This window comes from Rhinichthys klamathensis, unplaced genomic scaffold (assembly GCF_029890125.1).
Source record: "Rhinichthys klamathensis goyatoka isolate OS25496 unplaced genomic scaffold, OSU_Roscu_1.1 h1tg000035l_1, whole genome shotgun sequence".
NCBI lineage: Eukaryota > Metazoa > Chordata > Actinopteri > Cypriniformes > Leuciscidae > Rhinichthys > Rhinichthys klamathensis.
The window spans coordinates 7,437,668-7,450,235 of NW_026606583.1; the positions used below are offsets into that span (position 1 = coordinate 7,437,668).

Genomic DNA, 12,568 nt, shown 5'->3' on the forward strand with positions numbered 1-12,568 from the left:
TAAAAAGTATAAACTGTCAATAAGATGACATAAGGCATGTACGTTTGGATCATATTGATAATTTAGAAGCCTTACAATTTTACGTATCAGATATGAAAGTGTAACGTTAGGCTTTAGAGTTAATGTACATAAATACAGTGAAGTAACAGAGTCCACTGTCAGGTTCACACAGAAGGGCTCCGCTAGCAGACTAGCAAGGGAAGCACACAAGCCCTGAATAAAGAGAAACAACGCCATGGCAACTCCTGCTTTTGGGGTATTATCAAGCAAAAACACTGTGGAAATCTAACAAAGGTCTGATCTTAGTGTTCAGTCGCTGTCAGCAGCCACAGTGCGTGTGTGTGATACAGGATGTGGTGGTTAGCTCACGGCATTCACACACAGCATCTCACACACGCGGCGTTCGCGTACAGCTTTAATTAAGGGTCAGCGCTTAAAGTGGCAAGAAACAGAAAACATGAGAGAGGCCAATGATTGAACTACCTGAAGCGGTTTCTGTAGCCTTGCTATCAACCTGTCCAGACACGAATTCTTCCACTAAACCCAGGAGCAAACTGTTATCCGCGGCCATCCTGAAGACAAGAGCAGCCAGCAGCAGCTTCAAACTCGCAGTCGCCCGCGCATGCGCACAACCGCCGCAGCCACCGCGAAATCTCTTTCTTTCTTTTTTTTTTTGCTTCTAGTTTTGTGTTCTCATGTTTGAAATTGTTTCAAAGTACCGGTAATATATATATATGAGGTTTATTCTGGACTTTTAAATGTTAAATTTTGCACTATTCTTTTTTTTTTAAAAGATTAACTTTAATTATTTCTTTCCGGAAAAAGGCGTTTGAAAATAAGGTAAAATAACGTATTGTTTTTATTTTAAAAAATAAAAAAATTCTGTCATGTTTATTTTAAAGTCAATCCAAAATGAGAGAGAAAAAGACAATTATAAAGAAAAAAAATGTTCAATATTCTGTGTGGAAAAGTCTTTGTTATAAAAGAAGATTAGCAGTTTAATTAATTGGAAACATTTTCTTATATCACGAGAATACTGTACTCTGAAACACAGATGTGGAGAAGTGAGACTTTTGTAAAGTGCAGTCAGAGCTTTCCTAAAGTGGCGGAGATGCCAAACTCTGGGTTTGTTTGTATCATTCGTGTCGATCTTTAAACATCGATATTTTCTTAAACTAATATTGTATGTATGGATCTCAAATAAAAATATCATACGTGTTTTGGGATTAAATTTATTTGTGTTATTTAATTTAGCAAAAAAAGTTTCGTAAGAATGGAACTATTTTTCCTTTTGCTACAAACACGCTGAAAAGTGCACGCACTCACACAAGCACAGCACCCAGTCAAACTGAGAGAGTTGTGCTCGCTAGAGGCAATTATAATGTCCTCTTTTACACGTTTAAACCGGTTTAAAACGCTTGCGATCATGCCATTTTTGAGCGAAGTTTGAAGGCTCCATTAGAGGAGGGGCTCTGGTGGAGTCACGTGGTCAGAGCGCTTGCGCAATGAGCACCAGTAACGTGAACTAGTAGGAAACATCACTCAGTCAGTGTGGGGAAAGGTGCAAGACAAGCGAGAGATAAAGAACTCGGGCAGGTTTGCGACGCATAAATGTTTTAATATACCATAACGCGAGCACGAAATATTCAATAAAGCTCAAATACTAGCTTGTTTTTTTTATTTAGACTGGACTTTATGAGTTCAGACAAAAGCTCGTGCTCTGGCTGCTAGCTGCTGTAAGTTAGCTCGTGGGATAAAGCCAGAAATAACTAAACGCAAGTCTCGTGCCAGATAACTGATATTAGATCATCGCGAGACCCTCAGTCTGGAGTTTTGTTGAGTTTTGTTTTCTTTCCTTGGACTTCCCTTTGATGTACGTACGTACTGTTGACACATCACCCATAGTTAAACTGTAGTTTATTTTGAGTTGTAGTACTGGTTTACGTTTGGCAATTCAAATTATGATAAAGCAGGAGTGTGTATAGGTGCTGTCTTGAGATGTGGCCTGCGTTTGTTTGACGATCATGGGAGGATGCGTGGGGCGCGAGCGCGCGGAGTCACGCGGAGCGAGGACGCAGAGGAAACGTGGAGGTGAGACACACTGTTGCTTAGACTAAACACACACACACACACAAACCTGTTGCTTTAGACTCTGTGATAACCTGTTTGCATGTTTGTTTCCGTGTTTGGCATTCTTGAAAACATGCAAATATCAGGTGTATTGTGGCAGCCATCAGCAAAAAGTACCATGTTATTATCATGTAAATACCCAACATGTAAATGTGCATGCCTGCAGTGCTTTGATATATGTATCAAACTAACATATGCTTGCCATTACTGTACCACAGTTTCTTTGTTGTTGAAGTTACACATCTCTCCGCATTACTTCCATGTTTTCTCCAACAATCATAATTGGTTTAAATTTCAAATAAGATTCATTTGATGATTGACTGGTGTTTACTGGTACTATCATGCCTTCAGCTTTTCTTCATGTCAGTTTGTTTTGTGATGATTCTGAAACTCCTTTTTTGTAGATGTGACAATTCAGGCCCTTGGAAAGATTGACAGTTTTGATCATTATCTGTCTCCTCTGTTGTGTGTGTTTTTCCACCTGTGTGCGTGTTGGAGCCGGCAGTCGTTCAGGCTGCGGAGTCTCGTCTCAGGGCATGTCCATGCATGTTTGCTCCGTTTGCCATGAGCTGAAGTAAAACATAATTTGGGATAGAAAGAATTTCTTTCCATCACAGGAAATGTAGTCCAGTGATGACAGCAGCGACAGTGACATGCGTTTGACTTCTATCAGTGAAAGTCTTGAGGACACGGACGTCTTGCAGCCAGTATCAGTGTATTGTAGGGTTATCTGTACTTCAGCAGGTTGTGTGTGTGTGTGTGTGTGTGTGTGTGTTTCTTGCTTTGAACAGGAGATAAGATTTTCTTTTACACATGATGGGCGTTATATATATTACGTGCATTTCTCCAGTCAAGAACATCTTTGCACCAGAGTAAAGTTTGGGAAGTTTATTCAATAACAGCAATTCATTCTCAAGCATGTGTCGCTTAATAATTATTAAACATCAGTCCTAAACAGTAAGGGGAAAAAATCACTATAATAATCTACTAAATACATAAAGACACTAAAGAATCAGTTCATAAGTTATTTGTTTTGTGAATCTGATTAAACGGCTATTATTATTACTGATTTAATTAAATGATTGAATTTTGCTTAATATGAAATTTAATATGATTTAATTAGTTTTATTGTTATTTATAAAGTTTTTAACTTTTCAAACTTTGCGTAATATAAAAGTCATAATGAGCATAAAAGACTGATTTGTTAGTGTTGTTTTACTCATGAACGGATTCTTTTAAGAGTTATTTGAGAATCTTATTGTTATTAACGGAGCAACGTTTGAAAAGTTCAAAAAAATTATTATTACTTATTTTAAAGATTTGTACTTCTCAAATTTTGCTTAATACGAATATTACATCTTTATAATGTGCATAATGCATACAAGTGTTTGTGAGTGTTTTTAACTGAAAAGAGTCAGTTCATAAGAGTCATTTGTTTGAGAATCAGAGTTTTATGTGTGTGTGTGTGTTTGTTGTATGTTTGCTGCGAGAACAAAGATGCATGTTATTGTCTGTCTTGTCTAATGTGACCCACAGGAGTTCAGACTCACCGCAAACCAAAACCTAACGTCATAAACATCATTTTCCCAGCTCTAATACAACAATGTAATCAGTTCTGAGGAAGAGCCACATTATTTTATAATGCCGCGTGTGGAAAAGGGAACATCTCGTGTTCCTGCTGTAACGACGGGAGGGGAAGAGAATCTGTCGCAGCTTGCGGTGTGTGTGTGTGTGTGTGTGTGTGTGTGTGTGTAACGAGAGAATTACAGGAGAAGAATGCAACTTTATGCGGCTCCTTTCAGCTCTTGGCCTCAAGACACAGAGACCGCATTTACATATCATTTGACTAGAGCTTATATTAGGTGCTGAACTTTTGACAGCCGCATTCTGCATTACACGCACATTGTCTCCTGTTGTTGTGGCATATTATCATAAAGTGAAATAAGCTGGTTTATAAACAGTGCCCTGCTGACTCAAGACTCAACCTTGTCACCTTTGCTGTTTGAGTCGTTGACTAGATCACAAGTGTGTGTGAACCTATGAGACAAGCGCCTTCCTTCTAATCGTGCATATACTGCAGGACAAATTATTATATATTATTAAAGGGATAGTTCACCCAAAAATGAAAATTCTGTCAGTAATTACTCTCCCTCATGTTGTTCCAACCCTGTAAGACTTTCGTTCATCTTCAGAACACAAATTAAGATATTTTTGATTAAATCTGAGAGCTGGATCACTCCTCCATAGGCTTCTTAAGGGATTGAAACTTGCCGGCCCAAAAGTTGTGAAAGACATCGTTAAAATAGTCCGAGTGACTACAGCGGCTCAATCTTAAGTTTATCAAGTGACGAGAATACTTTTTGTGCGAAAAAACCCCCCCAAAAAACCGACTTTATTCAACTATTCATTTCCTTCTCTTTACGGCCGTGATATTTCACGTAGTGATATTGCGCAAAGCTTCTAGGTTGCACGTTTTTTTTTTTTTTTTTTTTTTTTGCACAAAAAGTATTCTCGTCACTTGATAAACTTAAGATTGAGCCGCTGTAGTCACTCGGACTATTTTAACGATGTCTTTCACAACTTTTGGGCCGGCAAGTTTCAATCCCTTAAGAAGACTATGGAGGAGTGATCCAGCTCTCAGATTTAATCAAAAATATCTTAATTTGTGTTCTGAAGATGAACGAAAGTCTTGCGGGGTTGAACAACATGAGGGAGAGTAATTACTGACAGAATATTCATTTTTGGGTGAACTATCCCTTTAAGTTGTTTTCACAATTTGCAGACTATTTTTCACTATCCTGACAAGTGACAGAGCAACGACCAAAGAAATGTAGAATAAATGAGAGATGGCCATCAATCTTTAGTTCACTCTCCTTCTGGGAGCATTTAGAGTTCTTCACATTGTCAGTGGTTTCTTTTATTTGACCAACATTGGATTGTAAACGGCCATTTGTCTGTGCCTGTCACTTTGAAAGGCCGCTTTAACCCTATAAGGCCTAATGTATCATATTTGATAGATGAATTTCTAAGGTCTTTAAATTATCAACATGATCAAAACATTGCTGAATAACCTGTTGTAGACATGCCTTCATATTTATTTTAGCAAGTAAAACTGCATTTTAGTATAATGGTTAAAAACATCCACCTTCAGCTCGTGGTTCACGTGTCTTTTCGCTTTAAATCTTTGCTTATTTTCATAAAGTACATGCAAGAATAAATTTGATATTGTCTCTAATAATCACTTGCTGGACTGAAGCAACATAGGTGGTCTTGATTATCAATACATTTTTTTTTTTTTAGAAAATAAAAAATTAGGCTTTTGAGGAAGGTTTATTTCTCAATCATCATTGTATTGCATTGCATTGTGTTTTAAAATAGCAGAGCTTTGATCATAAGACTAAGCATTTAAATATCATCTTACTACTTAGGCATATTATTGAGAGTGATAACTGATATTTTTTTACATGCATTTTTATGTAATTGGTGTGTTATACTGTTATAAAGTTCTCATTGATTTACATTACAAGCAATCAGAATTTCATTTCTTCCATAATAATATCAGCATCTGCACGAATTTGGCATATTTCTGCTCAGTTTGGGTCTCTGAATTTGGGTTTGAGCTTCATATTCTCACTAATCATAATAATAATAATAATAATCACTATACAATTATCGGTAACACTTTACAATAAGGTTATTGGTTAACTACATTAGTTAGCATGAACTAATTGAACTAATAATGAACTGTACTTATACAGCTTTTATTAATCTTTGTTAATGTTAACTTCAACATTTATTAACACTTTATTAAAATCTTGTTAGCATTTGTTAATGCAGTGTGAACTAACATGAACACAATGAACAGCTGGATTTTTATTAACTAACATTAACAAAGATGAACAAATACAGTAACAAATGCATTTCTCATGGTTAGTTCACATTAGGGATGTAACAATATATCGCAATACAAAAATGCAACAATACGTATCATCGATAGTGACAATATGTATCGTGGATAGTCCCCCCCCCCCCCCCCCCCCCCCCCCCAAAAAATGACTATGTGAGAAAAAAATTCTAGTTTTCTGAGTTTTAGTGTCACTACTACATTAAACTACTATATATAATGTTGATTATAATGTATAATAATGCAATGGGGGAATATTTGTTGGTCCTGATAATACCAAATTTTACCTGACCAGTAAAAAGTGTCCTACCTACATTATTTTAAATATATCTAGTCAGTGAAAAAGTGCAAGCATATTCATCTAAAATAGTTCTGTATTTTCAGCTTCAGAATCATGAATATTTTTATTCTGGTGTCACCATTGTCATTTACACACACAATGTAATATCAAAGTTAGCATTTTAATCAACAGTACATTTTTTGTTAACCTTTTATCATATGTCTTGGAGTATCGCAATAATATCGTATCGTGATATGTTTCGAATCGTGACATGAGGGTATCGTTACACACCTAGTTCACATTAGTTAATACTTAAAAAATGAACCTTATTGTAAAGTGTTACCCAATTTTATAAACTTCCATTTCAAAATTGAGATTTTCTGACTATCATATGGCAGGCTTGACGGTGTTAATCGGTTTAGAGGACCAGACTTCCTGTAATACTTGAATCATGTGTAGTCCTAAAAGTTGTTTAATGTTGATGATATTCGTTCACTCCTTCCACCATTGTGCTGTCAATGAAGCATTCTGGGTGGAACAACGCTGTAAATCACACACAATGTGTCCTGTTAATTTGTAATTACACCTAAGCTGGCCATGCTATAAATAATGTGTTTTGATGATGTCCTTTGGATACTTGGCCATAGTCAGAGCAGAATCGATGGGAAAGCACTGAATCATGGTCCACCCACCCACTATCTCTCCATCAGCCTGAACTTCCTCATTTCTATAGCAGGTTTATTATTAGAGGTGTTTGCTAAGGCAAGCATCATTATTGCTTAATCGTATGGAGTAACGGTGATTTCCTGTAAAAGAGCAGTTACGACTGTGTTCCTGTCCAAATTACTGCTAAATCTTCTAAACATTACTTACTTGACTTTTGAATTCTCATTTTTATGGTATCTCAAGCCTTACCAATATAGTTTTTAGGGCTGTCACTTTTGAAAAAAATCTAATTCGAACGGATATCGAATATCAAGCAATGTATTCGAATATCTACGAGCCCCCCGCCCCCATAAAAAAAAAAAAAAAAAAAAAACACAACACCATAACGGAGATTCAATCACGAATTTATTAACAACAGTCTGACAGTCATAAACAGGACTCGGGCCATAGCCTGTCTGAAAAAAAAAGTTTGAATTAAATGTTTGAAATATGAATAATCAATATGAACGTGCCACTATGCATAGCCGATCGCAACATTAGGCTACATAGAAGAAAACAGAATCGGAACAGCATGGCACAATAATGTGACAGCTTAAACAGTAGCCATGAGTAAGACATAGCAGCATTATTCATTTCTTAATGTTGTTTGCTAGAAACACCAATCTGTCAACTTGATCTGGATCAAGTGCGGCTCTCTTTTTATTCACGATGTTCCCCGCGGTGGAGAACACACGTTCGGAGCGCAGACGTGCCTGGCACACACAGGTATTTGCGCGTCAACGTTGAGAGAAGTGGGTATTTGTTGCAGCCTGTGTCTCTCCACAAATGCAGTGTGTTGCTGTCTGCGGGGAGAGGATTGGAGTATTGGAGTAGATGAGATGGATTGGAGTAGTAAATTGTCCGCTCATGTTGGCCTTTCTGTGCATTATCTTCCATTTTCAAAACAGATTATTCGCTTGATTTGGTCATGAGCCTACGCTACAATACGTTTAGAGCGCCCTCTACTGGATGAGATGACAAACAATAAAATAAAAAACAAACGGTCTAATCATAGACTGTAAAAAATGCGTTAAGCATGGCACTTTAAAAACCGGATAGTTTATTTATAGTTCGGTTACGGTTATTTCACGTCATGTTCGAATGCATATTCGAATATCGAATAAAAAGTGACAGCCCTAATAGTTTTCTTGGTTGCTTTCTGGTGACCTTTATAAATCTGATTATGGCAGTATATCAGCCAATTAGCAATTTTTTAAAGCTGCAGTCGGCAAGTCTGGCAGATTGAGTGGACTTGAAATTTTGAATGTTTACAACTCTCATGCCCCTCCCCCACTATCAACGGATACCCTCCCACCGAGTTCATTCTCGTCAGTGCGTGTGCACCAGATTTTCAGTGAACGTGCCCGTCTCATCAGCATCATGGAGTATTTGAAGGTATGCTGTCCTGGCTAATCTACCGATAGATTGCAATTGCTAACGTCATTTATACTCTAAATGAGCTTACTTGATTTGTTAGTGTTCCGCCATCACTCTTCGTTACTGCGCGAACTTCAGGCGTGTGTATGTGGTTGTAACGTGCGCGAGGGGTGGTGTGTGCCCGATCTGTGATTGACAGTGAGATCTCACACCCCCCTGCGCTGATTGGACCCGATGATCCGGGAGCTGTGGATTTTTGCAAAACAAATAACACTCTCCAGGTGGAGTTAGAAGCTCGGGTTTTTCTCTAAAACCACTTTATTTATGTTGTTCTGTCGGATTATAGTGTCGATTTCACTAAATATTATCAAAAAAATGTTGCCGACGGCAGCTTTAATTATCGGCATTAGCCGATAATTATTTTTCTGTTTGGTTGAAGCAGTCAGAATCCCGTCTGTTGTGGTTTATTGTTTTCAGGACGCTTCTCGATAATTCAGACTTCATCAGATATTTAAAGTTAAGCTAAATTTGTATGGATGCATCGATATGAACATTTTGGCCGATACCGATACCGATAATTCTTTATATTTGAAAGCTGATAACCGATATATTGGCCAAAAAATCAAAACCCAAATTTTCATATAGTTTTTGAGAGACTAATAACAAAAGTCTCAAAAGATAACAAACGTCTCACCATTAAAACCACGTCCAAAGCACTTGAATAATCAAAAGCACCAACATAAATCAAACGTGCAAGTTTTAAAATTAATTTTACACTACTGTGGCTGGCTAACTTTCCTTATCAAAAAAATTGCCTTACAAATAAAGAAAACAAAGCTTATATAAGGCAAATAAATCACTGGACAACATCACTCCTTATCCACTATCCAGTAGTATCATTATCAGTCCTAATCAGCAGTGTGTGTGTTGGGCTCAACATATCATTGTTGATTCAAAACAAGAGCTGTATTTGACCAGATAACTTCAGGGTCATGGAGGGGGTGTTTAGAGTTTGGCTGTTGCCCTCAGGGTTGTTGTGAGATGTGAACTGGATAGATGAAGGCTGAATTGATCTGTCATTTGCACACAAACAGTCATAAATGCACAACCTTTGCTCAGTCATGTGTATATGAATGAGTATAGTTCACTTCTGCTTTTATTTTGAGACTAAAGTCACTGTAATCCACAATCATGTGTTATATTGATACTAATTAATGCTTGATTTATGTATTATGTATCTCTAAATCTTGTGTGTGTGTATAATATATATAATGTGTGTATGTATATATACACAATATCAACTTTAATAATCAAAGAAGAAATGGCACATTTCATCACCGGGATACAAAAATATTATAATAAAAAGAAATGCATAAATATACGTACACTATCATTCAAATGTTTGGGATCTGTAAGATTTCTACCCCAAATGTTTGAACGTTAGTGTTTTTTATTTGTATTTTTTGTAGTCATTTGTGACGAAATATGCTCTTTTGACTTTTTCTACATTCTTGATCTAAATGTTCCTTCTAAATTTTCCATTACACTATAATCATTTGAATACACTACATGTCAATTCTTGTTTATTAGACTATTACTTTTACATTCCACTCAGTTCTCTGTTTGTTGTAGCATCAGAGAAAGTACTGATGGAAAATACAAATGGAAAGTCTTTGTCGACCTTCACATGTGATGTCATGAAACTAACCTCAACATAATTCACTGGAATAGTAAAAGTCTGGCCCAATGGTCAAAAAGTAATGTGGTCGTCTTTTTGATCATCAAAGCTACTCAGTCTTTCTCCAGCAACTTTCTGCTAAGCCATTGTTCCAGGAAATGTTGTATAGCCTACACTTCTCTCACATTAGTGTTAATTCACACATCATCTGCGTCTCCAGGTCGCAACGAGCCCCTGAAGAAAGACAAGCTGAAGTGGAAGAGCGATTACCCAATGACGGAGGGGCAGCTGCGCAGTAAGAGAGATGAGTTCTGGGACACGGCTCCGGCGTTTGAGGGCCGCAAGGAGATCTGGGACGCCCTAAAAGCTGCCGCCGTGGCTCTGGAGTGTAGCGATCACGAGCTGGCTCAGGCTATAGTGGACGGAGCCAACATCACGTTACCACATGGTGAGAGTCTTGATTAGCTGTGATAAACCTAGCTTTGTGTGTGACTTGCTGTCTTTTTTAGAACAGAAATAGAAGAAATTTGGATGAATGTTCATGCTGCTCTTTTCCATAAATCAAAAAGCAGTGATGTGGTGCTGCCAAAATTGCCGTACAAAAAAAGCATCATAAATGTAGTAGTGTGATAACCAAAATTTAAGTTGCCAAAAAAGTAGCACAGAAGTCACACCAGATCAAAATTTTGCATTGTTGAGAGAGGGAGAGAAAAAAATAGTGTATATTGCCTTTTTTTTTTTACATTTCAGAAATAATGGCAAAATACTGATAAAAAAAAAACATTATATAAACATGTATTTTAGTTCCCCTCACACCACAAAAAGTCCTTCAAATTTAAAGGTATACAGAACTAAATAAATTATAGTTGCATTTATTATAAGCATCTTTTATTATAACTAATTGGCTTTTAGAGTGAATATGTTAGCCTTATTGTTATCTATAAGCTAGTGTGCTCCAGAACAATGACAAAATTCACATTTAGAAGATAAAAGCATTCAAAACTTACAGTCTGCCGATATGGATCAGTGATTTTGATGACATCACTCTGCACTTCAGATTTTCTGTCCAATCAAATGCTCTCTAGAATCCGAAGCTCCGCCCCCTTCATGGCTTAATCCAAATGTTTAATGTTTGGTTGCTATACTATTATTTCTTTGTACTTAACTCGTGTCCCAGTAAAGCGCCAACTTGTACATGCACAAGTTGCCTTGGAATATAAATTGCACGTTTCAGATTGTTAAAAAAGTGGAAAAAACGTGCTGGTCGAATGACACACAAGATCCAATTCTGTTCGGCATTGAACAAGGGTCTCCACAAGTTTGATATATATACAGGTGAAACTCAAAAAATTAGAATATCGTGCAAAAGTTATAATTTTGATGATTATGTCTTACATCTTACACCCCAAATTCAAAATCTCAGAAAATTTGAATATTACATGAAATCAATAAAAATATTCTGTTTAAATGCAGAAACGTCGGCCCTCTGAAAAGTATAATCATGCATTTATATATATACTAAATATACTACTTTCACCTTTTAATTTGAATCTCTGAAATACTTTTGCACGATATTCAAATTTTTCGAGTTACACCTGTATATTCAGATTTAATTGATTAATATTAATACATTTGATCAAATAATTGATTTGTTTCTATCAAATAACTATATTTATCTATTTAAATACCTTATTATCTTCACACCCTGGCCCTTATTTTCTTTACTGGCCGAAAAGGGAAGTTTTCACCATAATAAGGAAGAATGTAATAACATAAAGTGTTTGTGCAAATCATGACACACGCATCATCCCTCATTGTTATATCTGAAGCACGTTAACCCCTCATCACTGACGGTTGTTTATATTCATTCAATCACTCTAGGATCCCTGACCGAGTGTTACGATGAACTCGGAAACCGTTACCAGCTGCCGGTTTATTGCCTGGCCCCGCCTGTCAATCTGATATCAGAAAGAAGTGATGAAGACCTGTCGGATAACCCTGAGCCCCAGACGGCACCGAAGAAAGAGTTCCAGCTGAAGGTTCGGCTCTCCACCGGCAAAGACCTGCGCCTGAACGCCAGCATGACGGACTCCATCGGCCTGCTAAAGAAGCAACTGCAAGCTCAGGAGGACATTGACCTGGCCCACCAGCGCTGGTTCTTCTCCGGAAAACTCCTGACAGACAAGACCCGCCTGCAGGACACCAAGATCCAGAAGGACTTTGTTATCCAGGTCATCGTGAACCAACTGACACCAAACCCCTGAAGCGCAACTGCAAAGAGATTAACGAGCAAAAACCCCCGCGAACGTAAAATGTTGTGCACAAAAATTTTGTCAGGACGCTGTGTGCGTCGAGTCGTCTTCAAATCGAGCATCTGGAGAAACGAATAAGCGGATTATGAATTGTTATTTGGAAATAAACAAACCAACCGAACGAACGGATTGCATCTCTGCTAACTTCAGCAGAAGTGCCAAAATGAATTTAATAGCGAGTC

At 37.3% G+C, this 12,568-nt stretch overlaps 2 protein-coding genes across 4 annotated transcripts in view; one reads left to right on the top strand and one right to left on the bottom strand.

The window, feature by feature from the left end:
- Window positions 1-623, bottom strand: part of mms19 (MMS19 homolog, cytosolic iron-sulfur assembly component) — a 28,853-nt gene extending 28,230 nt beyond the window's left edge. For both annotated transcript variants that reach the window (XM_056246082.1, XM_056246081.1), the window contains exon 1: window positions 484-623. In XM_056246082.1, coding sequence (XP_056102057.1) covers window positions 484-571 — 88 coding nt within the window. In that variant the 5' untranslated portion in view covers window positions 572-623. The remainder of the gene's footprint in view (window positions 1-483) is intronic.
- A 1,054-nt stretch (window positions 624-1,677) lies between these two features.
- Window positions 1,678-12,354, top strand: ubtd1b (ubiquitin domain containing 1b). Of its 2 annotated transcripts, none has more exons than XM_056246084.1 (4): window positions 1,678-1,877; window positions 1,986-2,091; window positions 10,295-10,522; window positions 11,956-12,354. In XM_056246084.1, the coding sequence occupies exons 2-4, from the start codon at window positions 2,025-2,027 to the stop codon at window positions 12,336-12,338; spliced, it is 678 nt and encodes a 225-aa protein (XP_056102059.1). In that variant the 5' UTR covers window positions 1,678-1,877; window positions 1,986-2,024; the 3' UTR covers window positions 12,339-12,354. The 2 variants fall into 2 exon arrangements, with proteins under 2 accessions (XP_056102059.1, XP_056102058.1); XM_056246083.1 differs by having other exon boundaries at window positions 1,678-1,873.
- Window positions 12,355-12,568: the final 214 nt, after the last annotated feature.